At 32.3% G+C, this 22,516-nt stretch overlaps 1 protein-coding gene across 2 annotated transcripts in view; it reads left to right on the plus strand.

Annotated features, from left to right (window-relative positions):
• Positions 1–3,235, plus strand: part of LOC111003490 (netrin-B) — a 99,448-nt gene extending 96,213 nt beyond the window's left edge. The window contains exon 7 of one of the 2 annotated variants that reach the window (XM_022274016.2): positions 461–3,235. In XM_022274016.2, the coding sequence (XP_022129708.1) occupies positions 461–611 (151 nt within the window). In that variant the 3' untranslated portion in view covers positions 612–3,235. The remainder of the gene's footprint in view (positions 1–460) is intronic. The other variant, XM_022274017.2, reaches the window with a different exon arrangement.
• The last annotated feature ends 19,281 nt before the right edge of the window (positions 3,236–22,516 follow it).

The following is a 22,516-nucleotide window of genomic DNA, read 5'->3' on the forward strand; positions in this document are numbered from 1 at the left end:
CTCAATAGATATTTGCCAAAATAATAAACTTATTTTTCTTTTTAAACTACACAAATAACATTAATGTCCTCGATGTGTTAGTACAAGTTCTGTATGATACTCGCCTAACGTTATGAAGGCGCCAAAGCCTATTCGAAACGTATTTTCCTGTCAATCAAACAGAAACCATGTCAACTGTAGGGCTTTTGCTATTTAGGGTCATTTTGGACCGACGCCATGACGATTATGACTTATAGAGCCGTGGGAACGCATGTGACACGGTTCTGGGTATTTTATTATTCTGGAATCGAACTGAGAATGTTACAAAATATCTGTCGTCGTTGTTATATGTTAATAATATTTTGACTTGAACTAAATAACTAAAACAATATTTTCCTAGTTTAAAAAACAAATATAAGCGAATTATTTGATTGTGTGTATAACATTAGTACTACAACTCATACAATTGATTTATTCTCAGGTCCTACCTAATCCTAGGAGTGGAAAAAGAGGGTTCGTCTTCTGGCTTCCCGGGCTTAACGGTCGGAGACAGGACACTACTGCTGGAATGGCGAGACGACTGGCACAGACGCATCCGGCGCCTGCAGCGACGCGCGATTAATTGTCATTAGCCATCCTGGATTTGAATGTTGCCATAGCAACTGTCGAGATATATGCACCCTACAAAATCGAATGTTGAATGGATCCGTCTATGTTCCGTGCAAATAACTGCCATTATGCTGTCGAAATAGTTCACCTAGTCGTTTGTAAGGTCGATAGATTTCTAGATATAGCTCTCGTCGATTTGACTCGATTTTTTAGGTATGACAACATTGTCCAACTCTTTGTTTTATACCAAAAAGTTTTAATACTTTTTCCCTTCCTAGGATTTCGTTATCACTATGCAATTATCAAAGTAGTTATACTATATAACTTTTTGGTTGGTTAATTTTAACTATGTTGATGATTGTACTATAAGTGACTTTTAAGATTATTTATTGAATTAATAATGATATTATAGATACTGAAATCTCGTTCCATTTCATGCATTTTTGTATAATTGTTATTTTATATTGAAATGCGTATGTTAAATATTGTTTTAGGTACTGGCTACTTTGGCGCGAGAAGTAAATTTTTTGGCGCGTTTTTTTGACATTACGAATGTATAATATAGATCATAAGTTTTGAAAGTAAATCATATCCACAGATAGTCATAATGTTTTAACGTACCTCATTTATTAAGTACATGTAAGGATAGACTAATTAGGATACCTTTCTTATGGCCTATTTCCGCTAATTTATTGAGTTTCGACCACATATATCTTGCCAAAGTAACTTAACGTTCTGTGTACTTATAATTTCTCTAAAAATCTAAAACGATAATTATAATGCCTCAAATTGTATGTACAGTATTATTAGCTTTACTAAAATAGTTTTAACAATTTACCTTTTGAAAACGTATACTTTAAAATCCATCGGGATGATGAATAATTTAAATGGGAATTCCTCAATTACTATGAGCATAGTGTATAGAGCTAAAGTACACTCGAGTAATCATGTACAATTGAGACGTCAGAGATACAGGTACAGTTAGGCACACAATACAACAAATCATCTTGATGGTTGAACAATTTACAATTATCTATTGTTGGTGAATCGGTTCGGTCGAATAAATACCGCGCGTTCGTTACTAGAGCATGCGGAGATTTTGCTTGCTATACTGAATACGTGGCAATACTTTTAGCTCTAAAAGCTTTCTGCCGTGAATGTATACACAAAAATAACAGTTCTTTCATGAAAGCGAACATTAAAATTATTTTTATCTATGAATTTTATAGTCTACGATACACTAAAAAGTATATATTATATGATATCAACGACCATAGAGAACAAGTTGAAGCTTGTATACTTATTATATATGTAGAAACAATAAAGAAAATTATGCGTATAATATCTTGCATAAGTCTCGCAAAATTATGCATTGCTGCCCTTCGTAAACATGTTATATTTTTTTAAGCAAACCGAGCAGTAATCCTGTATACGATAGATCAATCATACGCATTTGTTTGAAGGTTAAAACTTAGGTCGTGTGGGATTATCTCGCCCTCCACAACCTTTTTTCTACTAACGGTACTTTCCTTGCTCTCACCCTATATCTATGGAAATAAATAAAATACTTTTATTTTGTGAGTCTTTGGTAAAGTGTTTTTTAATTTTATGGCAATAGTTATAACTTTATGCCGGTTTCAAGTAAAAGGGCAAAAGATAAAATATCTGAAGTAAATTTGACAGAAAACGTACTATAAAAAAATGTTTCATCGGCTTATCTATATTTAATTCTGTATAATATCTTCGCCTCTCTAATACTTGTAACATAGTTTACGTTTTTAAAAGTTAATAATAATCGTTTAGATGGTATATTTAAATGGGTATAGACTCGCTTGATCGTATGAATTGTAAAAAGTGTATTTAGTTTGTAGACTGAATAACATGTTAGAAATGCATATCTTAGATTTCTTACTATGTTTATTTTACGCGCCATATTAAATAAAACAATATGGAAATAATCACAAAAATATATTATGGTAATTTAAATTTGATATAAGTGTCGCGTAAAATAAATAAGTGGTTTATATAGTTAGGTGTATTCTGTGAATGTTTCATTTTACACAACCATAATTTCGTCATAGGAATGCCAGAATTGCACATTAAAAAAACAAAAGAAAAAATGCAAATTCAGGTGGTTTAGTGGCCGTTATTGTATACTCTACGAAAATTTCGCGCCAATGCAGACATTAACAATTTGAAACTTGACATATGACTGATGTGAATTTTAGCGTTTCCACAGAATATGTCTTATCCCTCAACGATAAAAATAGTACTTAACAGTTATCAATATTTTTCCCAAACTTGTTTGAATCAATAAACAATACAATTCCAACATTTTGAAAAACGCACAACATTGAAATTAATCGTGTAATTCCTTAAATAAATTATTTCATTTCGGCCTAATGACACCGTGCTTACTTCGTTTTTAGGTTATTTATTTTAAGAATATCAATTTAAGTTATAGACGGAATAATTAGACAGGCCATCATTAAATTGTGATGATCAATCAATTCATTAACGATGCTGATAATGTATGGTCTGTCTATCATAAATATTTCGCTATAGCTTTGTGTTTTATGATACCCTGCTCCTGTGATGTAATAAATGTTATTGGTTATATTTATTTAATTAAAGTACATTAATAATTCATATTTTTCTTTTCATTCAAACCTTATATTTTAAGCATTCGATATCAACAAAAAAACCTTTAAGAAGCCCAAAGACGCTCATACAAGCTCAAACTTCCAGAAGTCTCGCAAGTGCGTTACCGGCCTATTTAGAATTAGTTAGCTCTTTTCTTGACGGAATTGGTTCAGATATAAATCTGGGCAACTGGTTCCTCATGTTGTTGGTGCGCGGCGAAAAGTGCCTTACAAAACGCTCACCTGGGGGAGTGACGGACGTCAAAGTGAAAATCGATGTATACAACAATTATTAAAACTACCTTAAAGTTTACCACAGCAACTGTTTAATTGAATTTTTCTTCAATGTGGGACTATAAAATCATTTTAAATATAAATTAAAATATTTGGAGGGCAAGATTTGTAGGGATGCTACAATTCTAAGTAATATTGAATCGGTTGCTATGGTTACCCTTTCAATATTACAAATCATATTGAAATAGTCTTGCCAACTAGTAAGTACACCTCGACCACACTGCAACATTTTTTTGAAAACTCATACAATTTTGATTTAAGTAAAATATAATATTTTCTATTATTATTATTATGAAACTTACTTTTTTGTAATTTCTATACTAGTATAAGACAAAACCACAGTCATAACTCATCCCAAAGTGCGGATATAAATAATGGAGGAAGATTATACAAGAACCAGATAAGTGGGGAACTTCTGATTTCCCCTGGGACTTCGCCCTTCATATTAAATTTCTATTGACACATACATTCAGGAAAATAGTTTGTTATAACTGAAATTACCGAAATATAAATTAAAATAAATCACCAATTTAATTCAATAATATTTCCTACCAATACTACATGTATATACAAATATAATTTATAGTAAATGTTTATTTAAATAAATACATACGACGTTTATTTTTGAATATCACATTATAAGTTGACAGATAAATGATGTTTAACTATTTAAATATCATTGATAGTGTTGGCCTATGTTGCCATTTTCACTATTTATTACTTAAAGTATATACGTTTGATTTCGTAACATAGTCATTAAATTTATTGATTATGTATAATGCACCACTACTTGTTACAATCTTTCTATTCTAAAATACATAATAATTACGGTAACCATACATTTGACATAAAATAATAAAATAGTTTGAGATAGACGCTTTACAATTTACAAAAATTAAATATGTTTAATATGAAATATAAGATACACTTATTCCACGTCATTAAATTTGTATCGTAGATATCCCTACTCATCAGCAGAGGACAGCAGAGGACAGGTAGTGTAGACGGAGAGAAAAAGACGGTGTAAAAACTCTCGGTACTCATCTAAAATAGCAAATCATGATACAAAATATCAAATAACACTTATTTAAAAACTAATATCGCAAATATATTATATTGATCAGCCCACTACCGAATGTATCAAGCTTTGGATAAGTGGTATTTATTCTGTTAAATTCGTAAAGATTTCAAATGAAAGGCGCCTTGAACTTTTAGATTTTGGACAAAATCAATCAAGCGTCATTTTATCTGGTTATTAAAATTTAATCGGTTTCAATGAGACATAAATAAAGACTCCAAAACAGTATTTAGGTTTTATTCTACATTAATATCTTTATAAAATGTCTTTATTTTTTATTAATGAACCTACAAGTTTTAATACATCTTACAAACAATATCTCTTAATACCTATGTTATGTGACTCAAACAGCAAATCTGGGTTTTTGCACTGTATCTTGTTTACAGATTAAATATATAAACCAATAGTGAAAAAACTTTTAAACTCCTAAAAATTGGTTTACGAGAATATTCTTCTGTTAGAAATTATGGAGATAGACATTTATGGCACAAGTTAAAATTAAAATTGTTTCCTCTTAAGTTTTAACATAAAATATTATGTAATGCGCCTGCGCAGAGATCGATGTGAGTGCAGTTCAATGTTCGCTCGATCGTAGACTGTTCTACGATTGCATTGATATTGAATAAGGCTGTTCACAGTCGAAAGGTATTGTAATAAGAAAGAAAAAAACAAGTTATTTTCACATTCAATTAATATGAAGAGAAAGACTTCGACGCGGTTAAGACACAAAAATCTTTGCAGCACATTGCACATGTGTGACTCATACTGGTATCTGTCAACTGAGGAAAAGGTCCTTGTCCTTATTCCCTTATAATTATATGTATATAGTTTGACTTATTTTGTGTATTTTCTAATATATTAGAAATTATCATATACAATGGCTGATGATCCAATAAATAAGCGCCCTTAGTACTCACTTTTCGCTCACTATGTCAAGAATGTAATGGATTTTGACATACGGGAGTCATACTTTACACCATGACTTAGTGAAGTTTTTAAATTAATTCTAAAACTTAAATGAATTCTAGAAAAAGATTCATTCGTTGAATCTCAACTCTTAAGTCGATACAAACACCGTTCAGTTGCCTGCCTTTCAGTTTATCCTGATTCCGTCGTCCCCTTTCAAACAATGCTGGAGGCTGGCAAATCCATTCGTTGTTAACATCAACGTCCATTCGCGATCCTTCCATGCAACCTTAACAGTTTAAAATGTGGTTTGCCAGGCGGCTGTTAAAGAGGCGTGGATGGGCGTGCTCTCTAATAGGCCTCATCTCACTTAACATCAGGTGGGATTGTGACCAAACGTCTGTCTAATTCTGTATAAAAAAAAAACAAATAAAAAAATGATTAATGTAATTTACAAATTTAATAGTTTAGTTCTATTTTTAAATTAAAAAAAGTTACTGTCGTTTTTTATTTTCCATGACATGTTTCAAGAGAAAAATCTAAACTTAGTATATATAGTAATCTAAAGTAAACCTAATGTCAGTTATGTTGTCAAATATAAAAGTAAAAATATTAAAAGTTCGAGTATAAATTAATTATACTGTTAAGAAATCATCTCGTTCACGAGTAACCTTCGATGGAGTTGAACTCAAAATATAAATCCGCCAACAATAGCCCGTAATAAGTTTGCTCGCGGTGAAATATAATACAAGTGCCTATTTTAATAAGACCATTGTTATATTAAAGTGTAAACATTTTGTGGGGGTGTTAATTAATTGAATTTGTATTACTGTTTTATTTTCATTATACATTATGAAATTTTAAATGTAGTTTGTTACCCGACTGATCTTAAGATAGTAATGGTGTAAAACTATAGTTACTAACTAAAGTTCATGTATATCAGGCAAGAGCCTGATTGTAGAACATACTGGAAGATGGAGAAGAGAGCCTGAAAGATCTCCTCTCCATCTTCTAGTACGCTCAGCGCTGGCTTCTCTGCATCCACTTTGAACCAACCTCCTTGACGATGTCGTCTGTTCACCTTGTCGTTGGAGGGCTATGCGGTCTTTTGTACTGCCGAGTTCTCTATTCCAGGAGCCTGAAATTTCATAGAAATACTTTATGCAGACATTACCTATAAATACTTTATCCGAGCTTATGGTAGAGTTGCAGTAAGCTTCAAGAAGACGATGTATAAAAGGGGGGCTAAGAACGTAAGAAGACAAAACGATTGCCCGTTCTTTTGGGTTATGATTGGTCAAGATCATCTCTAGTCTTACTCGCGTTATCTTGCGACATTATACGCTATTTCCTTAGTCCCATCACGTTTAAGCGTATTCTATCCCCAGGTTGTCAATTTATTATTATTTTACTTACGTTGTATAAAAAAGCATTTGACACATAACATATTTTAATCTACTCAATGGATACGGAATTTTAATTTTTCCCATAAAATAAGATGCCATTAAATCAAAACTTGAAAAAAAAAAGTTCTACCGTAAAAAGTTGTGACGTGTAATATGAAGTATGTTAATTAATTCAGTAGCAACAGTGACCATATTAATATTACAAATCTATTATGTTTATTATATAGATTGACTTGGCAGCTTCACGCTTCTAATTTTTTCCACAACGAGGAGATTTAAAATCGCCTGAACACTTTCGAGAAAAGGATGTTTGTGACACTTATTTGTGGCCCGCACTGCCGAGCTTTTGGTTAATTTTTGATTCAGGCTAACCTAAAATGAAATATAAAGACGTGCTAGAAAATCATTAAATTGTTGTCGCTGAGCCAACCAAATATAATGAATGAAGAAAATAGTAATAGTTTAATTAGAAAAATAACAATAAACTCCTTTAACAGTTCTTGCGCTGTTTGTTTGCAATATTCTCATAAAACCAGATTTGTTAATTGTTTCATCATTTGTCAATCTAATAGTAAAGTAGGGTGAACAGACTCCAGTGCATGCCACACGTCGTCGACTATGTGTTTAAGGTTAGCTGTTTTTCTTCACCGTTCCAAAAAATGTTGAATGCGCACGTATACAGAAAGTCCATTGGTGCACAGCCGGGTATCGAATCTACGACAGTCGCACGCGGAAGTCACTAGACCAACAATGTATTTTAATATTCCCATACTGTTTCGAATAAGCAAAGGATCGTGTTATGTAACTCGGCGAAGTATATTTTGAAAACATTTAAGTCATTTCACGCTACCTTCAGAGGTCGATAACGCAATATTGTAATAAAAACATGCCATTGTTCTGTTTTATCGACTATTGCGTTATAAAAACTTTGCTTTGTTCTGCTACCTTTGAACTTTGTAAAAGGGGTGCTTATAGAAGTATTCAGGGCAGTTCATCAGTAAAGTTAAGTTTCTTTATGTACAAAAAGATACAAATGTTTTGCTGAGTCCTAATAAAATTCATTGTACATTCTTCGCCCAACGCTTTTTCTCCATCCTAAAGTACCTACCTATATAATTTTAGTGTTATTGTGTTTACTCAATAATATACAAAATATCACTACTGTGAATTCGAACTCTCCTAACACTGCGAACATATAAATATGTCGATAGTGTCGGAGACAGCATTCAGTAGGCGCAACGTCCTGGATAACGAGGATCTGTGCAACAGACTGGTTCTTGCCTTTGGTATCACAAATAACCTAGGCCTTCCCCGGCGCACATATCCCACAGGTTCTAGTGGGTTGTGTGTCACAAAGTGTACTCCAATAACTATTGGAGTACACTTGGATTGCACACTACACACCTCAAGACCTTCAGTACTTAGTAGAATTTGTGAGGCCAGGGTACGAACCTATGACATTAGGCAAGTGAGGCCAAGTACCAACACTAATCTCAAACCAAAATCATTCTAATTATATGAGTAACATAATTTCGCGTATATTATTGCAATGTAATTGAAGCTTGATTGCATTCTGATTGCCATCATTAACTTTAATTAGCTACAATTGAAAATATGACTATAACTGATGTCTTCATCAGCTGATTGTTCAATACAATATACTATAAACAATAGTAAAAAATAAACTAATTATCTAATATTCTGCCGCTGCCCTCCAGAGCTGCGGACTTATGATATAAAGAAAAATAGGTTTATTTTGGAACATAAGATCATCAAGGTATCATTTATTCCACGTCAATAAATTTGAACCTGTAGGCATCCCTACTCATCGGCAAAGAAGACAGAGGATGTAGACCAAGGGAAAAAGCCGGCGTAAAAAACTCTCGGTACTCTTTTTAAAAAAGCAAATCATCAAACAATACTTATTTTTAAACAAATATAGCAAATTAATTAGAAGTAGCCTGCCCAGCACTAGTCCCAGCCCTTTTTATTAATTAGATAATCGCTTACTTTATAGTAAGCCTTTTTATATTTATAGTTCATGAATAAAATTTCTAAAGGTAACAATCCCCAGACTCTTAGTATACATTACAATTTCTAGACCTGTTTACAACATGATGACTAAAATTACTGTTCTACACATTTTACTAATTTTTGTTTTTCCTTTATATGTTTGGCTTGGATCATATCTGGTTTTCCGATCTTGAATGTGTATAAGTATTTTAAAAAGCAATTTAAATCGTCTCAGACTTGTTTCCGGTGTTATTAATCACGGAAAGGGAAAGGCGCGAACTAGATAATACGTCATTAGTGCTGATGCGGATTATTCGCGATCCTTTGTACTCCCTAAATGTTTTCCTTGTGTTAGGGTTGCCAGTTAACATTAAACTACAGGGTTTAATCCTTTTCTTATTGCATAGTACATGTTAAACGACGCGATAAATATTTGCCAAGTTGTTATCACTATCATAGTCCAACATTTTTATTAAATTGTAAAAGAAGTTCAGTTCGCCTGTCCGGCACAGTCGCCAATCAGAGAGTAACTGATCTCAACGATCGATTCAATGCACTACTGACAAATTGAGTTTATCACTTCTGCACTTTAAATAAAAACATGTCATAATTACATATTAAATGCTCCTAAAGTTACATTTACTGTTAGTTATCAAATCAAGGGCCTAGAACGGAAGAGAAGAATTGGCGTAATAAACTCTCCGCCACTCTTTTTAATCGCCAAGTTTTTTTACATAATGTTTGTAAGGAGCTGCATAGATTTCTATGATATTGCGTGGTGTTGTTTAATTCTAATAAAACAAATAATATTGTTCTCTCTTATAATATAATCTCCGACATATTGTCATTGATAATAATTAAAAATGACTTAAATGGGATATACAATCAAAAGTGGATTGGCAAGTATGAATTCCATCTTTGGCTGCATATAGCATAATTGTTTTTTATATACAATTTAAATTACTTATACTACGAAATAATTAAATTATCTGAAAATTGGTAAACGCGCCGGTTGAACCACCACCACGCGAAAAGTTCCAAAGCGACATCAAGGCAACGTTTTTGTTATAATATGAAGTTGAAATTGCAGTGGCTTTTCCTTTTAGAATTTACAAAGTACGCACTCCTCTGCATTTTCCAGATAGAAAGCGCGACATGACATTCTGATATTTTAAATCGAACAAGGCAACAAAAACATTTTATTTAAAATAATATGAAAAATAAACTGGCAACCCTATCGATAATCCCACCGGAAGAAACACTAGTAGTGATTTATCGGCGATCGGAAGCACCGGCTTAGCGGAATTACCGAATTCACCGCTCTCAGCTAGCCTTTAATCGGACTAAGTGTTGGCAAATTGTATCTCTTGTCCATTTAATATTGCAGAAGCCTTTTATATTCATGAATATTATAAAGAGGAATTATTTGTAAACAAATTATATTAAGAACTAGACTTTATACGTGATATTTGTTGTCGAACGCTGCCGAACGCGAAGGCCGATTGTGCCTCTTTGTCGCTCGTTCCGCGCTCTCGCTTGCACTTCCAACCTTAAATGGAACGCCTCAGAGCAAGGTAACGCCGCATGAGTCATTATTTTTCATGCGTGCAGCCGGCTCCATCGAATGATAAGACGTTGTCACGTCAAATATTCTTTCATCACCAGATATTTAACATTAATTAACGTTCTGAATTTTGCTAAAAATAATGTTTTTAGAATATTTCATAAAATATATAATATTTAATAAAATTACTGCTCTCGGCCAAACTAATGTGTTGTAATTCAATTATTTTTTGGCTCCATAATACTCACCATTTTTAATAAAAACGGAATCAGTATTGTCAGATGTTAGAGGTGACTATGTGGTTTTTTTATATCGAGGAATTTATATTGTAGTGTGTTTTTTATAAGAGTCAACCATTGAAATTATAGTGAAGGAATATATTTTTTGCTTTTTATAATTCAAGTATATTTGGGTAAAATTAAATCTACGCTGAGTGATTATGGTAAGAGCCCGCTCTTAAAGAGAACTTAAAAAGTATGATGAAAACATGAAAGACAACAAAGGCAAAGATTCTAGTCTAATGAGAGAATTGAACTAAAAAAATGTAGTTTTTACCAGAAACTCGAATCCACGTCCTTAGAGGCGTAGACATGAGCCCACTATTACTATTACTACGAATTGCGTCACGATTACAAAAATCTATAAAATAAAGTCTACTTTTCCTTTTGTAATTAGCAATGTTCTATAAAACCGTGATCACGGTAAACATTAGTACTAGCGTTATTTCCCTAGAGGGCGCTATACGAGAAGTGATAAATTGCTATAATTTCGTTTCTTATTAGCTTTCTTGGCGTCGAAAGATATAGTACTTATCCTTTATAAACAAAAGGGGAATAATGGTTATTAATTAAATGAATGAAAATAAGCCTGCAACACGTTGATTTTAACAGTTTGAACGTTTAGTTTCATTGCTATATCATTATTATTAGTTAAGTTTTTATTATTTTATAGGTTGTTATACCTATGTTACCTACCTAAATGACGTTTAAATATTAAAAAATGAATACTAAATTTGTTGTCAATCAATATGTTATTGTTGTGAATACCATCAATGCTAAGCGCCTGATAGAATTTAAAAGCAGAGTATAAAAATAAAATGTCGTAATACATACTTCTAGGCTGTTTTTCTTTCTAACAGGGAGAGGAAATTCTTAAAGGTAGAGGGCTCGCGAGTGCATTGCCGGCCTTTTATGAAGTACCAGAAGTTAGTGTGGTGCAATAATAGTTCATTGGAGAGCTTTTTCCACATAGTGGTAGTGTGCGGCAAAAAAAACGCTTAGTCAGAAGACTCAATCATCTGGCGTTTGGAAAAAATAAATAAATACAATATCTTACTGGCATGAACTCTCATATTATCATAAAGGTTTTTCGACATTTTCAAACATAAGGAAACTGTTTAAACCTTCAGAGTTTTTTATGCTATATTACATCAAAAGGTCCCAAAATAATTCACTTAGCCGCAACAAATCATTAAATCTACATTTCCCGTAACCGCATTAACTGAAAACATTTATAAAAAGAAATGTCAAAAGAAATAGAGTTGATTCTAACATGATCATCAGACCGTTCAAGTGAATGTTGCCAAAATAACAAGGTACACATTTTTCATTCCCTATCCCAACCTTAGGGCGGACGACACGACATACGGAAAAGAATACTCACCATGTTGATTGAGATTTAATAGTAAGCAGAGATGAACCTACTCTTATTAATCAACTAGCTGATATGTAAATGATTTTTTGCTAATATTTGGGTAGTAAGATTAATAGTCTGTGTGGATTGTCTACGACTGAACATTGTTTACACACTTCACATTTATATATGCTTATAATAATATAAACAAAATATATAAACGATATTTAAAAATATAATATCGTGCGATTGTACTAATAGTTATTTAACACATTGTAATTATTAATTTTGCTGAGAACATCTTCTGTTGATAATTGTAATATTATAATTATTAAATAGATAAACACATTAACTTTATATGCGCGTATTTGTAGAAATTATCCAAACTATTTGTTTGAGTGTAAGAGTTTGTAAGAGTGTGCACTAATTACTCCGGACACCTTTTCTGTTTATATGTATGAGCAAATAATTATCAAATTAATCAGTCATTGTAAGAAACATGATTATGTTAGACCCAGAATAATATCCACATAATATATTCATTTATAATGTAAGTCTACTGTATATGTCGTTTCTTTTTGCAGATAAAAAAGTTTTAGTAGAAATCCGACATTTCGAAACGCCGTGTGTTTTCTCGACCCTCCTGAAATGGCCTCTCAGACCGTCGGCAATCACCGCAAGATTTTATCAAATAAATATTGTGAAACGACGCGACGGTCTATGTAAAAATCTCATTTGTACTAAATTCTTCAATAAACTCTTTCCTAGTGTGGGACGTTATTAGTCTCTAAAATCTTAATATTATTTTGTCCGTTAAGACTGGTTAGGAAAATTATGTTTTGCTGTGATATATAGGGAATTGTATTCATCACCTATTATGTATAAACGCCCGTCTTACGTAAAGCGAACTTTTAAATTTTTGTAGTAAACGGTTGTAGTTTTACTTTACCCAATCATTGGTGTAGTGTTTCACATCATCTACAGCAAGAAATGAAGTGTCTGAGCGAAAGGAAATCTCCGGTGGGTCCAAAATAAAAACGCTGTGGTTTTTGAGAAATGATTCTAAATATTCTCACATTGTGTCATTATGATGCCAGCAAAAATCAATTGATGTCATTTTCCAGGTCAAAATAATCCAGTTAAAAAAGTAATATCCCAATGTGACTTAACGAAAGCGTAGTCAAAAGTCAGTTTAACACACGTAACTATCACATCTCATTACCAAAGCTTTCGCAGTTAAGGTTCAAACCGTGAAAACTTTTGTTAGACCACAAAGTGCGGTTTACGTAGCAAAACGGTTCACCAAATTACACTTGGTTTTATGTAATTATAGCTTTTGGACAACATTCTGTTATGGCCTTTGAGTTAGGTAAATAAAATGAGCTTCTTTATAAATTTACACCTCTCCCCAGATTTATACATAATATTATAAATATAAGAAGATTGTTTCATTAAATTTAACCCGTTGAAGAGGTGTTTTTGTATTGAACTCGACAACCATGGTGGACCTGCCTGAGCGCATTTTCACCTTAATTTAAAAAAGCCTTTGTTAATAAGCTATCTCTTACAGGAAAACTAACTAAAAAAAGGATTGCCACCTAAGGAGGATCTTCTCAGAGTTTACAAATAAATGGAAACTTAAGAAACTATAGAAATAAAAAATATACGAATACTGTAGCTCTCTCTGTACTTTATTAAGTTTGAATTATTAAGTAAATATATGTATATATAGAAACTGTGTGAAGGGAAACATCGCAAAGAAACCGGCTAGACCCAAAAAGTGGAGGGTGAGCTTCAGACACAGCAGGCAGATAATGAAACAGATTCAGAAATCTGAGGCCCTGACTTAAAAGCTGCTAACACCATTGATTTATTTTGTATTTTTTTCAAGTATTTTAATTTGCTTAATTATTGTAATTCTTTTGCAAACAGTGACCCATGGAAACGAATCCCGGTGGGGCGTGGAAACTGCCTAAGAGATACTACCACCAATTATTCAAAGGCCAGCTACGCACCCACTAATGGACCTAGGGATAGTCCACCACTTATGTTTGGGCGTCCTGTAAGCGAGTTACACCGTCGTTTGTCCGTATTACATTTAAAAAAATATCGAATTTAAATTAATTATTGATATTATTTTATCAAAAATATATATGTAGGATAACGACCTTTTATTACTATACATTTTCGTGTGGTGTAAAATGAGTGTTTGATCTACATTAACATATCCATCATCCTGTAATGAGCACCAGATTAGCAGCATCAATAAGGAGCTGACGTGGACCACTCAGGGACAAGCGGCGCTTGATTGATTCGTGCTAATGAGCTTTACTGCTATTACTCACTGTTTATTAGAAAAGGACAAAACAGATGTTCGCACTAATTTAAAAAAAAAGTACATTTGTAAATACTAGGGAATAATGCTGACAATATATATGGAAATCAACGATAATTTGGAATGCATTATTCTTGAGCAACTTGAGTATTATTATTACAAATAGGGTCAAAGATTATAAAATAAAAATAAAAAATAAATAAAAAAGTGTCAACAATTCATTGTAATGTGTGATTTGGGAACCCAAATGGGTAAAAAAAATGCCTGTGCCAGGATTCCCAGGTCTTCTATTACAAACTTTATAGTACATTCCACACACACACACAATTTCACACGCAGGAGCGCATGAGTGAGTGTGTGGGTGCATGAGTGTAAGCGAATGAGTGTGTGAGTGAATGACATTATGTATGACAATTTTCCCAACATCGGTGTGTAGTTAATGAAGGTTCTGAAATTTGTTTTATTTAGTGTTTAAATTTTTTTATGTATTTAATTTCTGTAGGACACAATCCTGAAGTTCTTAGTAATTTCTCCTCCATGAGCCTAAAAGAAAACCAGTAAAAGCAAAAGAAAGCCCAAACATTTGAATATTATTATTACATACACACACACACAAATTGAATAGTTGGATTCGTTTAAGCCATCACAATCAAGTATAATTTTAATTTAATTGTTTATTTCGGAAAACAAGGTTCCATAGCAAAGTTAGTAAATACAACTTAATAACTTAAATCTAAGTGTTAGTCGGTTTACATTATATTCCTACCGGAATCATTCCGCATGAAATAGCGGAACAGTGATTGAGGTATTGGCAATCGACTCGGTCCGCGATCATGCGGAGGATGCCGTTACCGCTAGCTCACCCTGCGCACCAAGGATTTACATCTCTTGCGCATGGTGGCGTAGAAACAATCCACCCGCGCCTCAGCAAACATCCCCGATAGTAGTAGTAGTGCCACATACTTTTCTTGGTGGTGAGAGCATCGCTTTCATGGATGTTTGTATTTCCAGTAAATAAAAATTAACGAGTATAACAGAAATTTTCCGAATAATTTAAAGTCATGCATATTAATTCTTTATTGAAATGTCTTAATGTGTATGTATACTAGTATCTAGAAATTACAGTTCTCGGCTTAAATAAATGTGACACAGACATAGGAACAACTTTATAACTACTACTATTAATATAATAAATTTTAATCAATTAGAGCCAGAGCCACTTTATCATTGTAATAAAAATAAATACATTTTAATTTGATCTTTATTAGATGTTGATAAATAGTAAGGTTAACGTAGCGTTGACAAACATATAAAAAATAATAAAATTAAACTAATATTATCAATTAAATCTTCATCTTCACTAAGGAATGCAAATAAAAAGTTACTTGTTTATAAAAATTATCAATCAGGCTTTAATTTCCTTCATTATCGCCTGAAACTGCCTCAATAAACGATTTTGTAGCTAATTATTTAAAAGTGCATTGTTGCTCGAGAATCATGTCACGTATAAGGACGAAAGTGAGCATGCCCTAATTATTAATTTGCATCACGTAGTTATGAGCACTTTCCAGGCATCTCTATTGTTACTTGTCTTTTGAAACGACCCAGCTTAACCAGACCCCTCTACTTACTCTGTGCCAGTACCTCGCAAAGATTAGTCTATGATCCAAATGCTTTAACATAGATCAAGTTCTATCAGTCGATATCTATGGTACTTGAAGCGTCGTTGTTTATGAAACGCCATGAAAATCTCAAGTATTTTCCGATAATTCTTTGTCAATTTTATTATGGAATAGTTTATGTGCTATCAGGCGTAGTTAAATTACAATCTGAAATAATTTAAAAAAATTACTTATTACACCGACGATTATATTACAGGACGGCTTTAAATTATTATTAAATATCGTGTTTTAATTGTTTCTGTATTCATACAAAATGTAAAATTAATAAAGTTATGTATGTATTCACGCCTTATTAGTAACTAAGACTAGAAACATACGGGTTCGCGCGCTTCACATTTAAAAAAATCACACAATCCTTATAACAAAAACAACAATACCGACTCTTTTGGGAGGCAATTTCCCAAAGGAAATTACGAACATTACAGGCATATTTCATCAGACACTCAACTTTATCGACGTACCTGCGAATAACCCTCAACCTATTGAGATTGACAATCAATCTTATTCGACTGACATATTGCCTTCTATCCCGCCATTTTTAAAGTTCCAAATTCGATTTTCCGCTCGTTTCATCACAGATGGCACTATAGTACTCACTCAAGAGATCCTCCGGAATTTAGTCTACTATTATCCGAGTCAGTGGGTCGGAATTTTGAATCTTATGTAAAACGATTTGAGCGTAGGCTGAATGCATTGAAGCCAGTGCGTATTCATGGCACGCGTTCCAATCTCACAGTTCTCGGTTTAAATGTAACAAAAGTTTAATCAAAATGGCGGATTGGCGGGAAAGCCGCGAATGGATTTTTTTATTTTTATTGACGCTTCGCAATCTAATTGCAATTAACAAATCTTGTAAATGTTAAGAACTAATTATGTTCTGTGTATAATGTTGTATGAGATGGAAAAGCATGTAAATGACGTAAAACATGTGTAATATTAAAATGCAATGCATTCAATTAAGTTTGTGTAACAATGAATAAACATATACCGTTGAAGTTTTAAATGAAAAATTTTAAAATGTAAAGCTCGCGTCTACATATTTGAAAAACATTTTATGTAACTGGTGTGTTAATTTTTATGGCATCCCGCCAGAAGGCTTCAGCGCTGGCGTTCTTCCAAGGAAAGTGGGCCACTTGAGGCTGTATTGACTTGTTAATGGCTTATCTTGAAATTCATGCTTAGCTATTTGTGAACGTTACAGCGTTTCTTATCAAGCTTTAACATGTTTCTACGGTTATCTGAAAAGAAGCAAAATTCGCCAATTTCAGGAACACTGAAAGTGACGAATAGTTTTTGTTAAATAGTCAATTCACGGAGGAAGATTATATCTATAACACCACGCAATGACATATTCTATTTTGCTATTTTTGTAACGATTACATTAATATTACATTAATTTATACATTTAAAATGTTTCTTTAAGAATCTGAACGTAATGAAAAGTAAGCGGGTGTAATCTAGTTTGCGAGCTAAACTCTCCTTCGTGTCGACACTCCAGTACGTGGTCTGAATTAACGTCATATCAGCAGCAATTACAGTCACTTACGTTGTTCGGGTTATCTTGATCCAAATTGTATGTAAGAGACGAGTCTTAATAATTTGCTTTGTTAACAGAACAACGCGTATAGACAAAGGCACAGTGTTTCTTATATTCCCCTACAATCATCAGCATTAACAACCAGCCTGTCCCCTCGACCTTAGCCATTGGGGGCTACAGGCCGCCGCTAAGTTACTGGTTGAGATCCTCACTTTAGTGTGAAGCGACAGTACACCATCCTTCCTCCACACATTAATGAACAATTGTCTACACTACACAAACGCATACATTTTTCATACATCATCTGCTTCCGTTTTGTTCTTATATACAATGAAATTTTTTATACAACTATTTAACTTTAAGCGATCAGGCCCTATTTTGTAGGGCTTGATCGCAGAAGAATTACATAATTACGTTGAAAATCTACGTTTTCTAAACATGTACTTTTTTATTATTTTGTTTTGCTGTCACCAAACAAAGCAATATGGACACGCATTGGTAGAATATTCACCGGTTTCTCAAATATTTATTTTTAAATAGAGATAAAATACTTATTATAATAGCTTGCTATAAAATAACTGAAACTACCTGAGAGGGGTTTATCCCTTTCGATCGCGGATTGCAATGAAATTCCCGGCTTAGGTCCGGCCACTACACGCGTTATTTCAACTATTTTTCTTGCTATGTACCTACCTACTCGTTAATAAGGATAATTAACTACTCGATATAACACACACATACACATACACCAAGTGCTTTCCTTATAATATATATATTCCTTATGTTTATACTATTGTAGAAAAACGTATATATTTCTTTTTTTGTTAACATACATACTGTAACCATAATTGTCTATTCTTTACTTATAATAATTTTGTCGATCAGAAGTGGTTGAGGCCTGATGACCTGTACAATAACAATTACTCCAAAGAAGAATGACAATTATTTAGATACTTTACTGTAACATATCATGTTATGAAGTTTTGTAAGTTTTTGTGAGAAATAAATAAATATATAAATAATATTATTACATTGTGAAACAGACCCAAAATTAATGTCAAAATTCAAAATTAAAAAAAAACGGTTACAAATACATACTATACATAATTTTGTATTTATTTACTTACTCAAAGATTATGGATAAATTGATTTTATATTTAAAAGATCCTTATAAATTACTGAAGAACTTAAAACACGTCGATGTTTAAATTATTTAATAATTTTTATTTCTATCATTTGGTCAAATAAAAAGAGTGTTATTAGATAAGATTGGAAATAAAATTACTTTTCTAATAGCCCCACCCTCAACATCCGCTCAAGGATATTTGTCTGTCTACAATCCTGGACCCTGCAGTAGTATCCTACTCGATAGAGATATCAGATTTTAATATATTTCAAAATCTTAAAAGGAAATTATCTCATTTAAGGATAGGACCGAGGATATTTTCTATCTTAATCTTTTTATTATGCTAACTACAACACCTGTAGCAATCCTATTAATATAATAAACTAATCGAGAAACGATTTTTATTGAATACTAGCACTACTGTAACTTAGAAGATGGTTTACGCTGTATACGTAAAACGTAGCGTAAAACAGTCTTTCATCACTATCTAATTTCTTTATATTCAAATCATTAGCTTGTGAAAATAACGCGATCAACACAAGACGAAGTTTCAATAACAAACTCTTTGACCTCTCGTCGAATTACAATGGTAAATATGCTATGTTGAACACTTGGAGGAGCTTAAAACTTCTTTGTTTTATGATAAATTATTGTATGTAGTTTAAATTAAAGAATATACACACAGTACACAAAATGAAAATATTTAAATTTTTAGTAAATAAGAGTGTTCATACATATATAATTCTACGATTACAGAAATTTACACTAATTCGACAGAAAAAAAAAATGTGCTTCCATCACTAAACGAATAAATCTCAAAATTCCAGAACAGGTACACTGACTATGTATAGATTTATAATTATTATTATTACTATGTTCGTAAGAATATTGTAAATACTGTATAATTGTGTGTTGGAAATTGTATTTGTTTTAAACTAAAACACTTATAAAATTCCGATATAAAAAGTACTTAAACCTCATAATTCTAAACGAAACAAACACGCTGACATACATGTTATCCGTACAAATAATTATTAGATCACTATAATACCATTATCAAGCAAAGCAGGTCAGAATAATCCACTTTAATTTACATAAATCAACAAATAATTCAAAGCAAAATGGATCCCCAAATATGGTAGTACCTGTGATAATAGACGTATATTTGAACTTAGCAATTACTGAATTCACTCTGTGTAATGAAATTAGGATCGTTCTATACGTTTTGTGTCTGCTCCTAAATGCACAGTCGGGTTTTAAGTGCTTGAGCAAAGCCTAGCTCTTGTTACTCGTTTACGTATTATTTTATTGGTACTTAGAGAAATGGATTTAGGATTTAAATGCTAACGACCTCTGTATACAGATAAATGTCGATTTGCCTAAAGAAAGATACCTAAATTTTCACGTACATAATGTATTTTAATTATAAAACGTGTATTACATATTTGCGTGAATAACTGGCGTATCCTAATTTACATACGTATTCCTCATCTATAAAACAGTATTTAGGACCAGACTAGTTAGATTTAAAATTTTCATCAAAGACCTGATTTACAATTTAAATAAAACTAAGAAAACGTCCGAATAAAATCGTTGGAAAGGACAGTGAAAATATAATAATTAAATAATGTAAAATTTAGCTTTACTTGGTCTGTTTGGAATGATCTGAATGCTAAATATAATATGCCGACAACGTAGGTGCGTTTTTGCGAAACAGAAGGAGAAATAAAACGTAACAATATAAAGATATCTTTAAAATATTCTTAAGGCGTATAAAACCCTTTTCAAACCGAAAGTTACCCTGTAATAATATATTTCTGCGAGCAACTCGTTTCCCGCACGTCTGAAATCCCTTACAATGACTTCAGCCTTAAAAAAGGCCAATTTGAGATAATTTAACTTTGAATAAATTTATAAGAACGTGATTCTGGCGACGTTTGATTAGCGATTCGTAGACGTGATGCATAAAATAACCAGGTATTAAATTGAGTTTAGGTGCGGTGTAGGTAGGTACGTCAATTTTGTGTTTATACCGGTTTTGACGTTTTATGGAATAGGGGGCAAACTGACAGGACGCCCAAAAAGGTCAACGCAGCCCATAGACACACTTAGTGGGTGCGTTACCGGATGTTTATTATTTGATTGATTTACGAGTCAGCCCTCCAATGAAATTTTTCTTTAAATGATTTATTTGTGAAAAAATGTTTCTTCTGACTTAATTTTTTTCTTATAAATAATTTTGAAACTAAAAAATAGTACATTGTGACCAGCGCGATGTTACGTGTTCTCTGAGCTACGGCGTCTTCTTATTGGACTCGAACCTTGATCCCTGACAAAAACTATGTCCAACTAGAAGCTTTCGAGATCTGAGTTTATCGATGTATGGTCAGGGAAATAAATAAATAATAAAAAATGTTTTTTTATTGTTTCTCAAATTTTTTACATCATTAAATGGGAAACTTGAATATTTCTGACAAAAAATACCAGCTCCTTCAACTAGTTGCTTGAAGAATCTTAAACATCGGAAAAACACCAAGTCATTATTCTGAAGCGCATAACCAAAACATTGATATTATTCAACTAATCGTAAAGAATGTGAAATGATTACAAACATAAATATGTAAACCATTTTCTGTAACATTTTCTGATACTAGTTAATTATTTGCACTTAGTGTATCCCAATAGGTCACCATATGTTTTTTCACAGTATTTCATTGTATTTCCCTATGAATAAAATAATTTGTTTTAATATGTAAGAAACGTAATTCACATTTACTGTGCGTACCGATTCTTAATTATGGTACTGTGAGGGTCCATGGACAGGGGTGATCACTTGACATCAGAATGCTTGGTAACATGCTGGTCCTGCTTCATAGGACAATCATAGAGCCTTGACAAAATCTATTAGTTGCTGATCTAATTTTATATATTTTTGTTATAAAATACAACAAACTGTAATTTATTTCGTTTTTATCTCACACAATGTTATATTTTTTTACTGTTTAATGTGAAATAGAATAAAATTATAATAATCTACGGTTTCGATATTGGTAAATATAATAGGAACTAAATGCAAAGAATACAATAATAGTATAGTAGGTTTAGTCCAGGAGTAGATACATTATCTTCACATATATTTAATAGTTACAAATAATGTAGTCTATTTCAGAAGAGTAAGGCTGGAGTTTCTTGCACATTCTTCTTCACACGAAACTTCCTTTTGGAAGGGGAAACTAGAATTATCTTTTTATTTTATTTAACGATCGAAAGGCTATTTTAGGTGGTCTAACTGAACTCTATGATTTGATTTGATTTGGTGAGCCTCCTGCCCGTTTTCTTGTTTTATAAAAAAAGTAAGACATTGATATTGTAGAACAATTTTTCTGTTTTAAATACAATTTCGACAGTTTATTCTTTAATTTTTCTCGCTTTTTGATGTCGTAAAATATTTTACATTTCAGTTTGGGTTAGTATATTTAACGAAAGTGTTTTGTGTTTTCTGTTGTAATTAGACCAAGGAATTATAGTTTATTGAATTAGAATAATAATTGATGTTGTATCATCGAATGAATAATTAAAAGACAATGGCGACAAAACGTTTATATAAATTTACTTTACCAAAACATAAAACAAAAACTGATGCAAATTGTACATACCACTATTTAATTCATATTTTTTATCCATAGACATAAAAAAACTGAATAAAGTGATTA

The sequence above is a fragment of the Pieris rapae genome, chromosome 13 (genome assembly GCF_905147795.1).
Source record: "Pieris rapae chromosome 13, ilPieRapa1.1, whole genome shotgun sequence".
Taxonomy (NCBI): domain Eukaryota; kingdom Metazoa; phylum Arthropoda; class Insecta; order Lepidoptera; family Pieridae; genus Pieris; species Pieris rapae.